Source organism: Crassostrea angulata, chromosome 10 (genome assembly GCF_025612915.1).
Source record: "Crassostrea angulata isolate pt1a10 chromosome 10, ASM2561291v2, whole genome shotgun sequence".
NCBI classification, from domain to species: domain Eukaryota; kingdom Metazoa; phylum Mollusca; class Bivalvia; order Ostreida; family Ostreidae; genus Magallana; species Magallana angulata.
The window spans coordinates 54,634,868-54,653,070 of NC_069120.1; the positions used below are offsets into that span (position 1 = coordinate 54,634,868).

An 18,203-nucleotide genomic window follows, 5' to 3' on the forward strand; every position below is an offset into this window, starting at 1 on the left:
AATATGTACATGTATTTTATAAATTTTTAAAATTTTAGCTATAGAAAATAAAACAAACCACTCCATATGATTATTTCCTTACTTTTTATTGAAATAGCAGAATTTAATTAATAATGATAAAGACTTATTTGGGATTATTTACAAAATCATCATTTTATTAAATATTTGAAGAAGAAATGCATATTAACTGAACTTTAAAATGTTTTATCTATAGTTTGTCCCAAGATATTTATGCAACACATTTGGACGATTTTTAATAAAAATACTCTTACCTATGAAAGAAGTGCAATTGAAATAGTTGAAAGAGATATTTTCCAAGATAATTTCATTGACACATTATCATCTTTCACTCGGAAAAATTCACAGGAACGAAAACAGATTCCTTACGGAGATTTATAATGGGGAATGTTTACATTTTTTTCCATTCGGAATACACTTGGAAACCATCGCGCAATATTTCAACGTTATCATCCGGGCTTGCTGCAATACAAAATCTCCGTAGACATCTCATTTTTTAGCATTGTATTGAAACCTGATAAGCTAACAGGGGCGTTTTGACTGAGAAATCTTGAAAATTTTTCATATTTTTGAATGAACATCGTTTGAACCCTAAGGTATTTATAAATATCAAGCAATTAAGCCAAATGTGAATCCAAAATATCTTGGGACAGAGTATAGTAATTAAATACTGTGTAATCATGCTTACATCGTGAATCATCAATGACGTCATAGTTTGACGTTTGCGACGTCAGTAGAATCTGTACATGGAGTCTTGAGTTATTTCAGTATTTTGCCAATAGAACTTACCAGTAAAGTCTGCATTTTTTAAAAGCATTATTTCTATGTACCACGGTATTATTCAATTGCAGCAGATTATGAGATACATGAACGTTGGTAACAAACAGAAAAAATAAATTATGGCAAAGTTAACAGGGCGCCTGTAAAGTGCGAAACGAAATCGAAACGAAACAAAATGAAACAAAACCAATCGAAAGAAAGCGAAACCAAACGAAACCAAACAAAAAATCAAAACGAAACGAAACGGAATTTAAACAAAACTAATATCAATTTTGACTACATAAAAGTGAAAAAAAATTCATTGAAATAAATGTCTGAACCATAAAATATAACTACCTGTACGTTTAAAGTATTTTTTCATAAGCAATATAAAATTAGATGACAAAAATAATAATCATAGTATCTTATTTAAGACAATGTGCTGTCTTGTAGATAGCTTATTAGAATTCTGTGCTTGAAGTTATTGTATACTTTGTTTGTTCTTGCAAATAAATTATCAAAAAAAACAAAAAAACTACCTGTATGTTTCAGATCATCGCTGTAAATTTTCATAAACTTGTGTTCGAAAAACTATAAAAAAGAAGATGAGTGAATAAGATGGTACAACTGCCCATTTGGTTTAGTCGTAAAATACAACTTCAAATTTAACACTTTTTCAATTAAATATATTTGATATGTTATGATACAAGTTTACAAAAGGGTAATTTTTAACTATATTCAGTTTGAAATTTTCCAAAAAATGGTATCTAACCTACAACCTAAAACATATGTTCTATAAGGTTACCTAATGTCTGGTGCTCTAACCACTGAGCCATTTTGTTCGCAACAAAGTGTGTTGTTTCAATGCTTTATCAGACGTTGGCCACGGATTTACGGACTTGTATCATTTTTCTACACCGTTTAATTGTTGGGCTACAAAATGACATTTTTAAAGTATAATGGGTCACCCTATACATTTTTGTTGATTAAAATCAGTTTAAATTTCACAATACTATACCCAAAATATGGAGCGCAGACCCACTCTATAAAAAAAGGCATTGAAGTTATAAAAATGACATTATTTGGAAGGTCTGAGACACATATGCCAGTTTGAATCAACCTATTACAAGTATTTGAAATACTGAAGGGTTACAAACCGTTGTTACGTTAAACATACATTGTTTTTAATTATTTTTTAAACCATTTACTAGATAAAATGATATTTTAATTTTGCAGTATCTAATCATTCCTCATATGGACATTTTGCACGCCTTATTTACCCATCTTTTTTGTGTAGATTTTATGCAATTCATCGTTGAAGAAGGTGCACCAGAAATGTAGATATTATGCAATTCATCGTTGAAGAAGGTGCACCAAAAAGTAGTTACAGCATATCATCATTTTGGCAAGACATTTTTATTTATCAATCAAAATTTCAGCGTCAATGGTATAATTATAAGCAAGATACCGGTTACATAACTTGGTATTTCCTATTCAGAATGAACAAAAGCATGGCCTCAGTTCTGTGAGCACAGCTCTGTATCTTGCTCATAATTCGAAACTTGACACAGCTTAGTAAAGAGAAAATTGTAAACAATTAAAACAAAAGAAACATGAACTAAATTAAAAACAAAGAAAGAGCACAATTTATTTTTCATAAAATATTCATACTTATATATTTCTAGCAGCAAAAACAACCTCACATTTAGACTGAAAATGCAGAGCATCTTTACAAAACAAGTTTCATTATAATCAACCATAACGTAGAGATCGTACTGAATTACCAATAGAATGTATAGTATTTATAATATAATATGCTGTTACTGCATCAGATTTTGCTCATTTTACGCAGGTAAACAATTAACTGTCTGATTTACCGAAGTCTTTATTTCATTCGATACGTAAACATTCCAAAATACAGGCAATATTTCCATAATGCGAAAACGAAATTCAAAACAACATAAAACACGGTCACGAGTGAAAATGTCAACGCTTTGAAAGATTTAACCTCAATTCACTTCTCGAATCGGCACAAATATATTAGCATGTTTCAAATATCCCTTCGTATGTAATAAACTACTGCACAACAGGCAAAGTTATCTTTGTCAGTTTGACCAGTTTGTCTTCATTCAGTCAACATTCAAACAATAGAATTTTCGTTTTCGATATGGAATACCGAACCCAAAGTTACAAACTGACCGCGATTATTTCGTAAATTACTCGAATTTGAAACAGAATTCGCCGAAAATTTTGGCAATTTATATTTTCCTTTCCATAAGGATTATTTATGCAAAGTTACGTTGAATATGACTCGGTAGTTCTTGAGAAGAAGATTTTTAAAAATGCACCCCCTTTTTCTACACTTTCGATGTTTTCTCCGCTTTGAACACAGATAGGTCTTTCATTTCTGCAATTTATATTTGCCTTTTCATAAGGATGCTTTGTGCCAAATTTGGTTGAAATTGGCTTAGCGGGTTTAGAGAAGAAGTTCAAAATGTAAAAAGTTTACAGACGGACAGACAGACGGACAGACGGACGACGGTCAAAAGGTAAATAGAATAGCTCACTTGAACTTTCAGCTCAGGTGAGCTTAATACTGTAGCAAGACACTTTTGAGTTCATCGGAACACCATTCAGTCATTTTGGAGACGTTTTCAATAATCTGGCAACACTCAGGATCGACCGCGCTCTGGGCGACCTCGTGTGACGTCACGTCAACAGGACAACCACATTAGACTTGTGCATCTGAGAAATCGTTTCCAGAAAGCAAGTTTGACTGCCCGTAGCATTCCAGGGCTTCGACTAACTAGTCCAAGAACTATGCGTAATCGTTTTTATTTAGATAGCAGTGACGGACGTTGTAGGGTGTATCGTCGCGTTGGGGAGCGTTACCAGGAAGCTTGTATTGTGCAACGTCGATAATTTGGTGGAGGTAGCGTTATGGTGTGGGGTGAAATATCAGCACGTGGAAGGACCCCTCTACAAATTGACAATGGAAATCACACCGGCGTACGCTATCGAGATGAAATTATTCACGTCATGTGATACCCTTCATACAGAGACATCAAAATCACATCTCTCTGCTGCAAGACAACGCAAGGCTACACGTCGCACGTGTAGTCATGGGGACTTGTTTGTTCAACAGAATGTCGATGTCTTGCCTTGGCCTGCTGTTTCCCCCGATTTGTCGCCGATCGAACACGTCTTGGATGAAGACTTTACGCCGTTTACCAAATCAGCCAGTGACATCGGCTGATTTAGGCCAGGCTTCAACCATGATCTGGAACAACATCCTTAAAGCATTTCTGAACACTTTAGTGGCATCAATGAGGCGTCGCTGTCAAGCATGCGTGAACAAAAATGGTGGTCACACGCGTTATTAATTTTGTTAATTCAATTTCAAATAACAGTGACTTTCGAGTGTGCTGAAATTGACGTTATTCGACGTTGACATTAATGTGTTATGAGATGTTGTTACGAATACATGTGTTAACAGTATTACAAAAATTAAAATTTGTTCATTGTAAATTTTTGTGTTTTTTCATATGTTAAATATGCACAGTTTCTTTTTTTCGCTAGTATATTTTTCTATAACCAATAGTTAGTATTTGACTTTTGTAAACATGGTAAACTTTCAATTGAAAAATTTAGTTATTCCTCGTTTTTAGAAAAACAATAAATTTTATCAAAGCAAAGTCATTTGACACAATGCTTTGGTGTCTCAGAAACTAATTGTTTTGATCTTAGTTCTATTTTTTGTGAAAATAAAATACCCGACGTTTGGCTAAAGTTGTGCTCTCTCTGAGCGTGCTCCATGTTACTGTCGTATTTCGGAGAATGTTTCTGTTTGTGTTTTTGTGTGCAGCAAACATTTCGACCACATGATCATCGTAGCCATGGAGATATTCCACGATCGGGTTCATCAGGACTCTTCTTTCTGATACACCTGGGCCAGGAAATCCGGAACAGGTCAGACCTAGACATAACAACAACATGACTCTTCTTTATACAGTGTAAAATCTTGAAACCTAAACATAACATAAAAATGTCTTTCTGACGTGAACTTATATCTTATGCCCCTAATTCATCACACAGACACCGATCAATGATTTTGAAAGGGTAAAATAACTGCATTTATTTGCGCACTGAATTACTAGAACCAGTTCTTGTTCTTGAACTCTGACAATTATACATATGTTTCCGTTTAAGAAACAATAGGCCCATGGACCACATCGCTCACCTGAGCAACAATAGGTATGATAAAATCAGCATCATGGAGTCATAATACAAAATATAATAATTGTAGATCCTGTATAAATAAAGATCCATTTCCCCTTGGATATCCTTCTGTTTTTAATCAAGTCCCTGGTCTAACAGGATGATTTTATAGTCATATCATATGTTGAGCATTGCAGTTCTCAAAAAGATCCTAAGCAATTGTTTTATATATGGAATATAAACCTACATCAAACTCTGAACCCCTTGTGATGCCCAAGAATCGTCCAGAGGCCAAAATCAAAACAATTTTAAAGAAAGAGCAATATGTCAAAAGGCTTGCAAATAAGTAAAAAAAATTATTATAACATTTCATTTTTGTGAATAAATAAATTGTTTTCCTAAAATTGTCAAATTGGATCCCAAATGTGGCTGCAACCTATTCCTCAAGATGTTGATTTAAACAAATTTGAATCTATATAACTGAGGTTGCTTTCACTAAAGTCAGTTTTTCTAGGCAAATTGATTTTTAGGAAAAGTTTGTGAAGATTTTTCTCAATACATTCCTATGTAAATTTTTGACCCCCTCCCACCCCATCCCCCAATATTGTGACCCGATCATACTCCCAGAGATCATGATTTTAAAAAACTTAAATCTTCCCTACCTGAGGATCCTTCAACACAAGTTTCAGCTTTTCTAGCCAATTGTGTTTTGAGAAGAAGATTTTTAAAGATTTTTCTCTATTAATTTCTATGTAAAAATTTGACCCCCCATTGTGGCCCAACCCTACCCTACGGGGATGATGACTTTAGCAAACTTGATTAATCCCTACGTAAGGATGCTTCCACACAAGATTCAGCTTTCCTGGCTGATTAAGTTCTGAGAAAAATATTTTAAAGGTTTACTCAATATATTCCTACGTAAAAGATCGACCCACCCCCCTTTGTGGCCAAACCCTATCCTCTGAGGATCATGATTTGAACAAACTTAAATCTACCCTACCTGAGGATGTTTCTACACAAGGTTAAACTTTCCTGGCTGATTAATTTATGAGAAGAAGATTTTGAAGATTTACTGTATATATTCCTATGTAAAAATTCTACCTTCGCCCCACCTGTTGTGGCCCCACCCTTCTTGTGGGGGTCATGATTTGGACAAACTTGAATCTACACTACCTGAGGATACTTCCACTTAAGTTTCAGCTTTCTTGGCAAAATGGTTCTAGAGAAGATTTTTGAAAATTTCTCCAAAATTTTCAATATAAATTCCTTATTATCTCCCCTTGAACATGATTGCGGTCTTTAACTTTAACAACTTTGAATCCCTTTGCCTAAAGATGCTTTGTGCTAAGTTTGGTTGAAATTGGCCAAGTAGTTCTGGATAAGATGTTGATAATGTGAAAAAATTACAGACAGACAGACAGACAGACAGACAGAGACACATAGATGACAGACAAAATGTGATCAGCAAAGCTCACTTGTACTTACAGCTCAGGTGAGGTGAAAACAATACTACATTCATAAGAGCATTCTATAGAGAAGTTTTTTTTAAGTGGACACTTGAAAAAACACAATGAAACATGAAATTCAATCCTTTTTTCAAAGCTATACAAATTTATTCTAGCAAGAGTGTAATTAAATTATTCTGAATTGATTGCACATCTACACAGCTTACCACCACACCGATCACCAACCCCCCACCCCCCGCTACACTGCTAACCACCACACCTATCACCAACCCCCCACCACACGGCTCACCACCACACTTATCACAAGCCCCCACCCATTCTACACGGCTTACCACCACACCGATCACCAACCCCCACCCCCTCTACACGGCGTACCACCACACCGATCACCAACCCCCCACCCCCTCTACACAACTTACCACCACACCGATTACCAACCCCCACCCCCCTCTACACAGCTTACCACCTCACCGATCACCAACCCCCGACCCCTCTACCTTTAACAAAAGCGTGGATTTATAAACGATCCAAGTATTGACGTCTAGAAGTCTTACCAAAAGAAGTATAATCAAACACGGAGGCGTTGAGCGTCTTATTCTGGAATTTGGAGTAGTCCAAGTAGTACTTGTCCTAGTGAGAGCCCAGCAGTCTATCGTAGCCCATCATCTCGTAGCGGACCGGGGCAGACGTTTCAGAGTCCACCCACATGGTGTACGTGTTCTTCTTCTTCCCATGGGTCATGACCTTGACCCATTTATCTGTTTTGGTCGATCCTATTAAATCTTATCCAACTTTCTAAAACAATATCATCAGAAGTCATCCATTGTGTAACAGTTACTTTATAAGCATTTATAACAAACCTGCATGAACACTAATTGGAGACTGAAAGATTTTGTGATTACACATCAATGTGTGTATATAAATATATAGCTTTTTTATTCACTTTATATCACATTCATAATCCAATCAACTTCAGAGAAGCTAGACTAATGGTACCAATGTACTAATTGTGTATTGATGGTACCCAATGTACTAATTGTATATTGATGGTCACTAATGTACTGTGTACTGATGGTAACCAATGTACTAATTTTGTACTAATGTCCCTGATCTTGAAATCTGTGAGATCTGGTAGGATTGACTGTATCGGAGAACTTCCGTTGACAAGAAAACAAGACCTGTTGTTAAGTACCGACTCTGTGGTCATGTATGCGATCTTAATGCTGGTGTTTTTGGCTTGTAACTGCATGGTGACAACCAAGTCTGTCAAATATCACACAAAAAGGGCATTATATAATTTGATAGCTATAAGTTTAATTAAAAGCAGACAGAATTCTGATTACACAATATAGTGTTCTGATGGTTTCTCTGACGACCTACCCCCGTAATAATCTACGCGACTCTGGTTGGTCGTGGCGTCATAGTACGCTGTGAACGGTTCTTTTAGTTCTGCGTAAGGCAGCTGTAGTACCCCCTCCACTGTATAGGAATTCCCCCAGAGTGGAACACTGTCATGCAGCGAGGCGGACCACACTGAAAAGAAAACAAAGGTGATAATATCTTATGAAATTAGAAAACTACAATGCCAGTATGATATATAACATTAAACTTTAGATAACTTCTTTTTTTAATTTTGAAAACAATTTCCGAATTTTAGTTTTTGACCATGCCATGTTATAAATAGGATTCTATTGAAACAACATTTAACATAATAAATTTCATTCATTGGATAAACATGAACAAAAGCTATATATAGTTTAGTTCAACAAATTATGCTATTGTTTTCACGTATTTACAAATCTGAATATTGTTGACTATTCATTTATCATAAAATGTCTCTAGAACACCACTGATGGAAATCAAACTAACTACGCGTCAACTTATACAGACATGTATCCTGTGATGGCTCTCTATAATATATAGCACAACAGGAAATAGAATTCATCGTTCCTAGAATAAAATGGAAAACTTAATAGAAAAATTTCCTTCTCTACTGACTGCAGCCAATAGAAATTGGCATTATAATAGAGTAGGTTCAAACTAATCTTTTTATTTTGGATATAAAAGCATTACTGGTGTATATTGTATTTATTACAACATAAACGGACAGTCGTTGTGCCTAATTACAGTGATTTAGACATTCAGTCTCCAACCACGGTGGAATGGCTTTCTCCTCTCTCTACGGGTCGTCTCGTGTGTGAGTACAATTTTGAAAACTTTACTCTATCAATTACCGTTGATAAACATTTTACTTTAATCGAAACATTTAACTTTTCTCAATAAGCTTATTTTGTACTAATTAGAAAATACTAACTTACATGAAATATAAATGTGACAAATTCTAGAAAGTGTATGTCCCTAAAAGTCTGCATATCATTGTTGTAACTTATATTGTATCACGGGTGCGGTGTTTTTCCTTTGAAAACTTCTGTTCATTAATTCTTAATACCCTTACAGAGGCGGAGCTTAAGGCATGCGTTATCGTGCAATTTTAGGAAGTTATTGCATGTACAATAACTTCCAAAATATACATGAATCCACAGCCACGCTATTAAAATTATTTCCAAATTGACAGTTACTTTTTAAACTTGCACGAAATCATTCAACAAGCATGTGTCCAAAATATTTTTATTGGTCGCTTATATAAACAAAACGGCAAATAAATGGCCATTGCCATAGATTAAATGCAAAAAAAAAAACAACAAAAAAAGTTCACACAGTGCTCAACTCATAAGATTCGGCTGCGATCGCTGAAAATTGGTCGGTTTACACAAAATATCAAACAAACAAAAAACATTTCACACAGCACCTCTGCTCCTAAGGTTTAGCAGTTGAAAGAAATGTTGCAATTGCTAAAAATCGGACGGTTTTGGGATAATTCTTTTAATACACTCGAATAACTGGTTTTCGGCAATTCATCAGATACTTCAACTTTCATTTTCTTGGACTTGCATGTACCAATGCAGTTTTCTCCATCATCAGAGGCTCGATCACGCTTCAGTGAGCAAGTTGTGGGAGGCGGATCTAGGACAGATGCTACTTTCTGTTGGATCTCTGTCGATGACTGCTTGTATTTGCGCACGCTTTTTTCAGACCTGTGCCCAGTTCTTGCCATGATTTCCTGTTCATCGACACCAGCCATGTAAAGTTGTGTCGCACAACTTCGTTTTCCGCTGTGATTTGTATAATTGCCCTTCAGACCACCACGCTCACAAATGATCTTCATGAAGTTTTTCAGCTTGTTGATACCTATTGGTTGTTCACCATAACGAATAGGATAGCCATGGAGAGGTCGTCTGTAAAATGCACCTCGTCCCCCCAGTGCTTCAATGTACTGTTTAAAGAAATCTGCTACATTTCGATCCACTAGAAAGAAACAAACCAGAAGTCCATTACATAAGATTAAAGGTACACATACGTGGATCCAGAAAATTTTCCCACCAGGGGGAAAGGGGGGGTTGTCCGCCCACACCTCCTCCTAGATCCGCGCATGAACGTACACTTTAAAAATCATACATCTAAAATGATGAGAGAAAGAGTAGGAGAGAGAGAGAGAGAGAGAGAGAAATCTTACCATTCTGGCAATAATGACGGATGTTTTTGTTGGAAATCTCCAGATCCTTGAGGCCACCTTTGTATGTTTTATTGCTGCGTCCGAAAAATTCAACATACTTCCCTCCTTGATCTTCTCCAATTGCAAACTGATCACATTTTAACTGGTGATGCTCGTCGTGGCCCCTCAAAGCAAATAACTTGCACGCATAGAAGAACACCGTACTCTGCAATGCCTCAGCAGTGGAATTTCCGAAGACACCCTTTTCCCAAAGCACTTTTTCGTCTTCAGGTAGAACTGCCTGCGCCTGCTTGACCTTCAATCGAAATATTTGCAGGTATTAGATAAGAAGCCAAATTATCAAAAATTCAAATATTTTACTTAGTTTTGCAAAAAAACAAAATCTTACCTTTGTGCCGAATCCCATTTGTAGCAGCTCCTTCATCCTTGCGTCGAGTATTTTTCGGAATTCGGAAAACTCCAATGTTTTGGTGCAGAGAAAGTTTTTATCATAAACTTTCTTGTCTCTAAGGTGTCGTAAAAGGCCACAGGAAATGAGATATAGTGAGCGTGGAGGGTACGGTTGTCCATCCTGTTTTCTGGCTTCAGCAATGAAACGCCCAAGATAGTAATTCATTTCTTCGGTGTTCATGTCATGCAATTCCTTCACAGATTCGCCATAACTGTTTCTGTGTGCACGCCAAGACTCAAACACACGGAGCGCCCAGGTCGTGTTTTTCTTAGTGTTGACATTTTCCTGAGAATCTATCAAATTTTTAACGTCCGTTTCTGATAATGGTGCAACAAAACGGGTATTTTCCGTAGCAGATACGCTGGCAGTCGGTTTAATTTCAGGTTCCACCAAAACATCGGCATCACTCAACTCGGGTAAATTCACGTCGAAATTGACCATACTTGAACCGAAATCTGTTTGCTCATAGGAACAAAAATCCATGTGGTCCAGCGGATCAGCATGATGGCTGAATCCGTATGCCTGCATTGTCTGTGACATAGTCAATTTGTCAAATCCTTCAAAAACGGCGTTTTCTTTTTCCATTTCTTCGCAGACTTGAGACAGAGTAAGGTCATCGATGTCCGCCTGGAAAACATCGAACGCAGAAAAATCGCCAACGTCCATTTCGTCCTGCATCGCGCAACTATTATGAAAGAGGCGCGAATTCAGTCCGTGCTAATTTGGGTGGAGCTAAAACAATGGGTCAAGTGACCAATGATTGACATGATACAAGTTCCTTATTGAACAATTATATTTTGGGTATCACGTGATATTCTGATGGGTGTGAACTCGTTCGCTGACGCGAACTCGTCACCACCCATCAGAATATCTCGTGATACCCAAAATAATTGTTCAATAACTGTAACTTATTTGTTTTTCAACTATGCAGAAAAGATATGCTAACAGCTCACTCGAAGACATTCTATAGCCTTTTACTTTAATTTTAAAGATTGTTAAAGGGCAATTTTTAGTGAAGAAAGATAAATACATGTAATGTTAATGATAATATCACAACTTCATTTTAAAGTAAATCCATCCTCCTGTGACGTCATACATTTTACATAAACCATGAATTCATTAAAATTCTTGCAAGTAGATTTGTAATCTCTATGTTATTATAGGTGCACATCAAAAACTCAAATCATTGTTTACTTGGATATATTTAATAAGCGTTTTTCATCCTTATATTTGACATAATTCAATAATGACAAAGGGAAATAACTCTTTTCTACTTTTCTCTAAGTGATATATCTAAATGCTATAATTTTTCTAATGTAAACAATTTTTTCTTTTTTTTTTAAATTTATTTTAGTTGTCTGGTATAGTAAGCAATGAAATTTAAATAGACAAACAAGTATCCATCCACTTATATTCAATTTTTAAACAAAAAAAGTGTGATTTTCAGATGATAATTTCAGCCTTTGGTTTTTATTACCTTACATCTTAAATAGTACGGAAACATATATATTTTATTTATTTTTTTATGAAATTCAAGTCCAATAAGTTAAAAAAAAGTTAAGTTTTTAACTTTCAACCCATGATTTTATAGGTACGGAGTTACCTTAAATCATAATAAAAAATTAAGTAATTATGCAGCCTTTTTTTTCTTAAAAACCAAAATGTTTTTGGAAGGAGCTGATTGTTAATGTTTGTTTGAGAATCAAATGAATCATAAAACATATTGACAAAATGAGATTGACTAATTCCTATCAATACACACAGTAATTTCACTATATCTTAAATATGGTTACTGTAATTCCTGATTATTGACATCATTTTACCAGTGAGACAGGAATGCAGCACATGTCAGAGTCCGTGTTTGTGGGACTGTGTGAGACACGGGTAGTTGGGACTTCACAACTGGTGGCTATCAGGAGGGAGACAATAGACATCCAGGAGATGGTGGACAGACGAGTGAAACCTTATGATGGAATCATTAGGATGAAGAGTGGAAGTTTTAGAGAAGGGTTCAGATTGATTGGATCAGATATTGACTGGATGTTCTGGCCAAACAACCACCGAGTGATCATGGACATGTCTCAATCTGGGTATTACAACACAGCCAATGCAGCCTTGATTCTCTCTTACAGTTCTGAGAGTCCACCAGGATTCACTTTACTTCAGTTACTGACACCAGCAAGATATAGAGAATTCCAATCAGCATGTGTCAGAATGAATGACAGAGTCTATATATCTAGTTCAATATACAGACAGTTAACTTGTTCAGCAGCAGCGCCTAATTCTACTGTACATGGACCCTGTGGTAGTGGTAATATAGCTGGGGGAGAATATGACACTGCTCACTGTTTTGTTAGTGACTTTTGGCCTCCGTCTGCCTCCTCATGGATAAACAGATGTCACTCATGGCCTGGTCCTGAAGTTGTTGATGACATTGTCAGAAATGGATGTCACTTTGTAGCAATAGGACACCCATTAGGACCCCATGAAAAGGAAGAATGGAGATTTTCTTTTTCTCAGGCAGAACAGAAATGTGTCTATGCAATGAACCATTGTCAGTTTTTGACTTATGGATTGTTAAAAAATTTTCTTAAAGAAATTATAAATCAACAATCAGAAGAAACCAATGAACTGCTGTGTTCCTATCACATGAAGACAACTATTTTCTGGGCAATTCAACAAAACACACTACCACACTGGTGTCCACAAAACCTCCTAGCAGGTTTCTGGGTCTGCTTTAAGCTCCTCCTAAAATGGGTGTATGAGGGGATCTGTCCTAACTTTTTTATCCCACAGAACAACCTGTTTCTGACAAAGATCCATGGGTCAGCACAAAACAGATTGTTCGTACAGTTACATGAATTGTACAAGAAAGGTCTGGCCTGTCTGTTACAGAGTTCCTCTATCAGGTCCTACATCATTGATGTCCTGTACAATCCTAGAGCTTTTGTTTGTACAGATGAGAGTTTCATAAAGTCTGAATTTGACTATGATGCAGAACTCTTCAATGAGATAAATCATCATGCCACAGTAAATCTCCACAGATGTGTGAAATACTTATATACAGTAGAACAGTTGGTAGATTCACCCCTGACACACTATCAAGTTGCCATGTTACAGACACTTACAACCTCTATCCTTCAGCACACTGCTTTTAAGTTACACAACATGTACACAAACACAGGTGTCAACAAAAAGATTTATATTGCAGACAAAATATACTGTCAAATGCTGAAGTTAGCAGCCAAGTTTGGGTGCATTTCTGACATGTTGTACATTGCCATGTATTATTACAAGACACTCAGATACAGGGAAGCTTTATCTGTTATAGAGATGACAAAGGTCAAGTTAGCACAGCCATATCTGATGTATAGGAGGCGTGCAGACAGAGAGAGGTATACTGAGGCTGTAGGGGGGCAGTCCTGGTCTAAAAAGATGAGACAGGCTGTAGCATGGGATATCAAACTTGACAACTACACAGTCTTTTATATCAGTGAACTAATACCAGAACAACAGTCTGCTATTAAGAATAGGTGGCCTACATTATATATCCCAGTGTTTGTAATGTTACACTTCCTAGAGTTCTTGTGTTACAGACACATTGATACACCATTATCACAAGCAGCTCTAGATGAGCTACAGGTCCTAGTCCACCATGATCAGGGACTGTATGTACGTGATATATACAGAGACATCTCCTGGGAGATGCTAGGGATCTGTCAACAGATCACAGGGAACCTCCAGGCTGCTCTATACTCATACCAACAGTCACTCACACAGTATCCATACCACAGCATACAAAGTGCTACACAGAGTAGAATACAAGATATAACATAAGCTGCCCCACGTGAATAAATTACATTTACAATTACTGACTCACATAATTCATACATTTTTCTTTAGTGTAATTACATAAAGTTAATGAAACCTTACTAAAAATGAAGCCTAAGACGAGTTTATGGCTAAAACTGGCCTAAGCTGGGTCCTAATCATCAAGTTGGGAGTTGCAAGAGATATAATGATTTCATGTTATGAAGTGTAAGGCACTTACTGACTCTGAGACAGTAAATTATCCAAGAGTCTATCTATACAGAGTGAAGAGGCATGGTTTACCGTAAATGTGTTGAACATGAATTATATACATGTATGTAAATATAAGAAAAAGCTAGTACATTTGTAGTTTATAAAATAAGGCTGGAGGAGTTGAGGCATTCACCCACCCACACACCCAATTCTATGTTCCCTCTATGCTATAACTAAGCCAGTGAACTAATGGCATTAATCTATTTCATATGACCACACACCCAAGGCTATGTTCCCTCTATGCTATAAGCCAGTGAACTAATGACAACTAATTGGAGTTAATTTATCAAATGATTTAATAACAACTCTAAAATGTTATGAAATTGTGTTGTTATAGCTAGTTATATTGACAATTTAAGAATGGATTTTTAGTGTTTTTTTTAATAATCCTACTAAAATATTTTTATCTTAAGTGTTATTTTTCATTTTTAAAACATTTTTAATCAAATACAATTTCAGTTATTCAATTCATCACAATTCTATGAAAATAAATGAACATGCATAAAAAAGCATAGTAATGCAAAGTAATGCCATGCAATGCCAGCATTTAACTAGATTTTGGAAAGTAATGCATTACATTACCATTTCTTGTAATGCTACATTCATGGCATTACCAATTACTATGAAAACATGTTATGCATTGCAATACATTACCATTACATTTAGCATTACCCCAAGTCTGATATAGAGTCACTATCAAACCATTGCGATCATTTTGTTGCATCTCTGTTACTCAGATTTGGTGTTTAATTTCTTTTGATTAGTTTACTGTATCATTAAACTACTGATATACTGCTTAAAAATCATTTATCAGTAACGATCCATAATTTTGTAACAATAATTTATCATATCACAGGTTTAGAGATTAAGGGGCCCCTGTTCAAATCAAGGTCTAATCTGTCTTCTTTTTTTAAAATAACTTTACACAATGAAATTTTGAAACTTTTGCCCAGCACTTTTATGAAGCAGACTTTTAATTAATGCTTAAGAATGATGCATGAGTGCAAGTGTGTTCTGGGGCAAATAAATAGACACATTAAAGTATTGTAATTTAAAATGTCTACAACATAACTGGTGTCAAGTGCAAAGAAAGCAGGATGATTAGAATGAAATTATCGCAGTAAATTTGTTTTGACTTGTTGGATCTTGTTTTGTTGTATAGCAATTTGGTCAATGATAAAAGATCTCCCTACAGGAGTATGAATCAATGTAATGGTGTGACCCGTCCCAAATAGGATCAAGATTCAGCGAACTGAAAATAGACCCAGGTGATATTTTGACATCTATAGTATGTCCCAAATTATTGCTTCCATCACTTTTTGATGAATTTTGATAGAAATACACCATACCTGTGAAAGAAGTACAGTTAAAATTGACGAGATGGCAAATATCCAATATATCTTCATTGACAAGTTACCCTTTTCACTCATAAAGGTTTACAGTTACAAAAATAAATTTCTTACGGAGAGAAGTGTTGGAAGCAAAAACTCGTGACAGAGTATAATTTTTTGCAGAAGTACACTAGAAACCTGCAGATGTTGATGTAATATTGATCTATTTAATTAATTTCTTTCCTTATAAAATCTTATTCTTACAAAATGTGGGCAGCAATTTTACCAGTTACAAATCAGCATAGCTGTTTCCATACAAATCGAATGTCGATAAAACATTTTGGCCCTGAACACCATCAACTGAACCTGTAGAGTATTAGTTTTAATGTATGTCACCCAGTCATTGGGATTTTTATAGCCTATACAGTTTATTCAGCACAGAAATGAGAGACAAAATCACCGTTATCATAGTTACTATATCATATATACTGGTCTGTAACACTCTTTTGGAATACAGTCGTAGCGCCTTCATCTATCCCACTGTGGTACAATATTAATTATTAAGACTAAGTGAGACATTTAATGAATTATAGCAGTAGATGTATAAATTCTATCAATAAATTTAAACCTAAAAAATGTGATCAGAATAGCTCACTTGAGCTTTCAGCTCAGGTGAGCTAAGAATGGGAAACAAATTAGATATTTGGATCTTGCACAATAATGGCTCTAATAAATTCTAAAATCTAGTTGCCTTTTTTTTATTTTATATCTTGCAAGTTTTTTTGGTATGTTAAAATAAATATCAAACCTACTTGATTAGTGAATGAAATTAGCTTGTGAGTGAAAATTAAACGGTCTTAACACAGGGACCAAGCCCGTTTTAAAATTTATTTCAATGTACCCACAAATAATCTCATTGAAATAATTGTTAAAACGGGCTTGGCCCCTGTGGGTCTTACATGTGTTTTTATGTGGGTAATAGCATTGCAATGATGGATTTATTGCATCGAAAGTAGGTACACTAAGACTGGGTGATAGCAAACACAAGATGACCGCATAAATAATATTACAGAATTGAAACGAGCAATTATAAGTGTTCCTTTTATAATGTATTGATTTATTTCTCCATATGTTGAATTACCTTTATTAAGTATTTGCCAGTTAATTTATGAAGAGTTACTCTATGGAACAGGTCAAAATTCTGGACAGGTCAAACAACTGTATCAATTGTACAGCTAAAAAATCTTAATTTTTTCCTTTACCCCTATTTATCAGCTGTTAAAAGTGCGCTGACTTGGTCCCAAAATTAATGCATTTTAAAATAATAATTTTCAATGTACGTTATTTTTCAAAGTCTATAATATATATAAAATATATCCTCCAAAAACGGAGGTTGCCTAGACTTGTTAATGATAGAACTTTGACTTCACTGGTCATTCCGAATTTTCTTTACATTGAACAACATGTATTTTGACTTTATAATTATAATCTGTCAGATCGTTTCTGTCATTTGAAGCAGCAAGTCTGTAGCCCAAAATCTGGGCGATCTGTGCGCCGTTTACATGGTATATTGTATTTATTTTTCGCGTACGGAACTGTTGCTCCCAGGTCGTCCATCCGAATTTTTTTTTCCGACGGCGAGCTACAGACCTGTAAAATTAGCGAGATTCATCGAAACAGACGTGCGGCAAATTAAATTTCGTTATTGACGATGAGGCCCTTTTGACATTCTAAAAAAATTAAAGTAGAGTTTTGCAAATTAGACAAACCTGATTTCACCAAAATTTTTGTTAACAACATTTTTCCAACCGCCATCTTCTTAATGCAGCATGTGATTATAATCACGTGATAAGGTAACATGACTTTCTATTTTTAGAATTATACTAGACAAATCGTTCCGCAGACATCTCGTTCCGCCCCACCCTCCCCCAGTCCTCTTCAGTCGTTCTTTTCATTGGATTAAGTTATCATATTCCTCCGTGAACCATAACAATTTTTCCTTCCATTATTCATGTATCTCTTTAAAAAAAAAATGGAGCATGCACATTTTATTAACACATATATGCATAGAATTTTTTAGCCTTTATATATATATATATTTTTTCTGTTTAGTATTTAGTTTGTTTGGTATCTTATATTATATAAAACCTGACATATGTTATTTTTGCAAGGTGTTTTGTGTTATGTGTGTAAACAATAAAAAGACCTTTATAATAGGTTTTTTTTTATATTCAATATCGTTGTTTTGTTCATTTCTTTGTTAGGATAACAATTTTGGTTTTCCAAAAGGTTTCCAATGACAT

The 18,203-nt window shown here is 35.4% G+C and overlaps 1 protein-coding gene and 2 pseudogenes across 1 annotated transcript; 1 reads left to right on the forward strand and 2 right to left on the reverse strand.

The window, feature by feature from the left end:
- Nucleotides 1–4,325: 4,325 nt before the first annotated feature.
- Nucleotides 4,326–17,995, reverse strand: LOC128167852 (uncharacterized; annotated as a pseudogene).
- Nucleotides 9,078–11,391, reverse strand: LOC128167850 (uncharacterized). Its single transcript, XM_052833789.1, has 3 exons — nt 10,424–11,391; nt 10,036–10,330; nt 9,078–9,827 (listed from the first exon to the last, which is right to left on the reverse strand). The coding sequence occupies exons 1-3, from the start codon at nt 11,162–11,164 to the stop codon at nt 9,286–9,288; spliced, it is 1,578 nt and encodes a 525-aa protein (XP_052689749.1). The 5' UTR covers nt 11,165–11,391; the 3' UTR covers nt 9,078–9,285.
- On the forward strand, nt 12,311–17,659 carry LOC128167851 (uncharacterized; annotated as a pseudogene).
- Nucleotides 17,996–18,203: the final 208 nt, after the last annotated feature.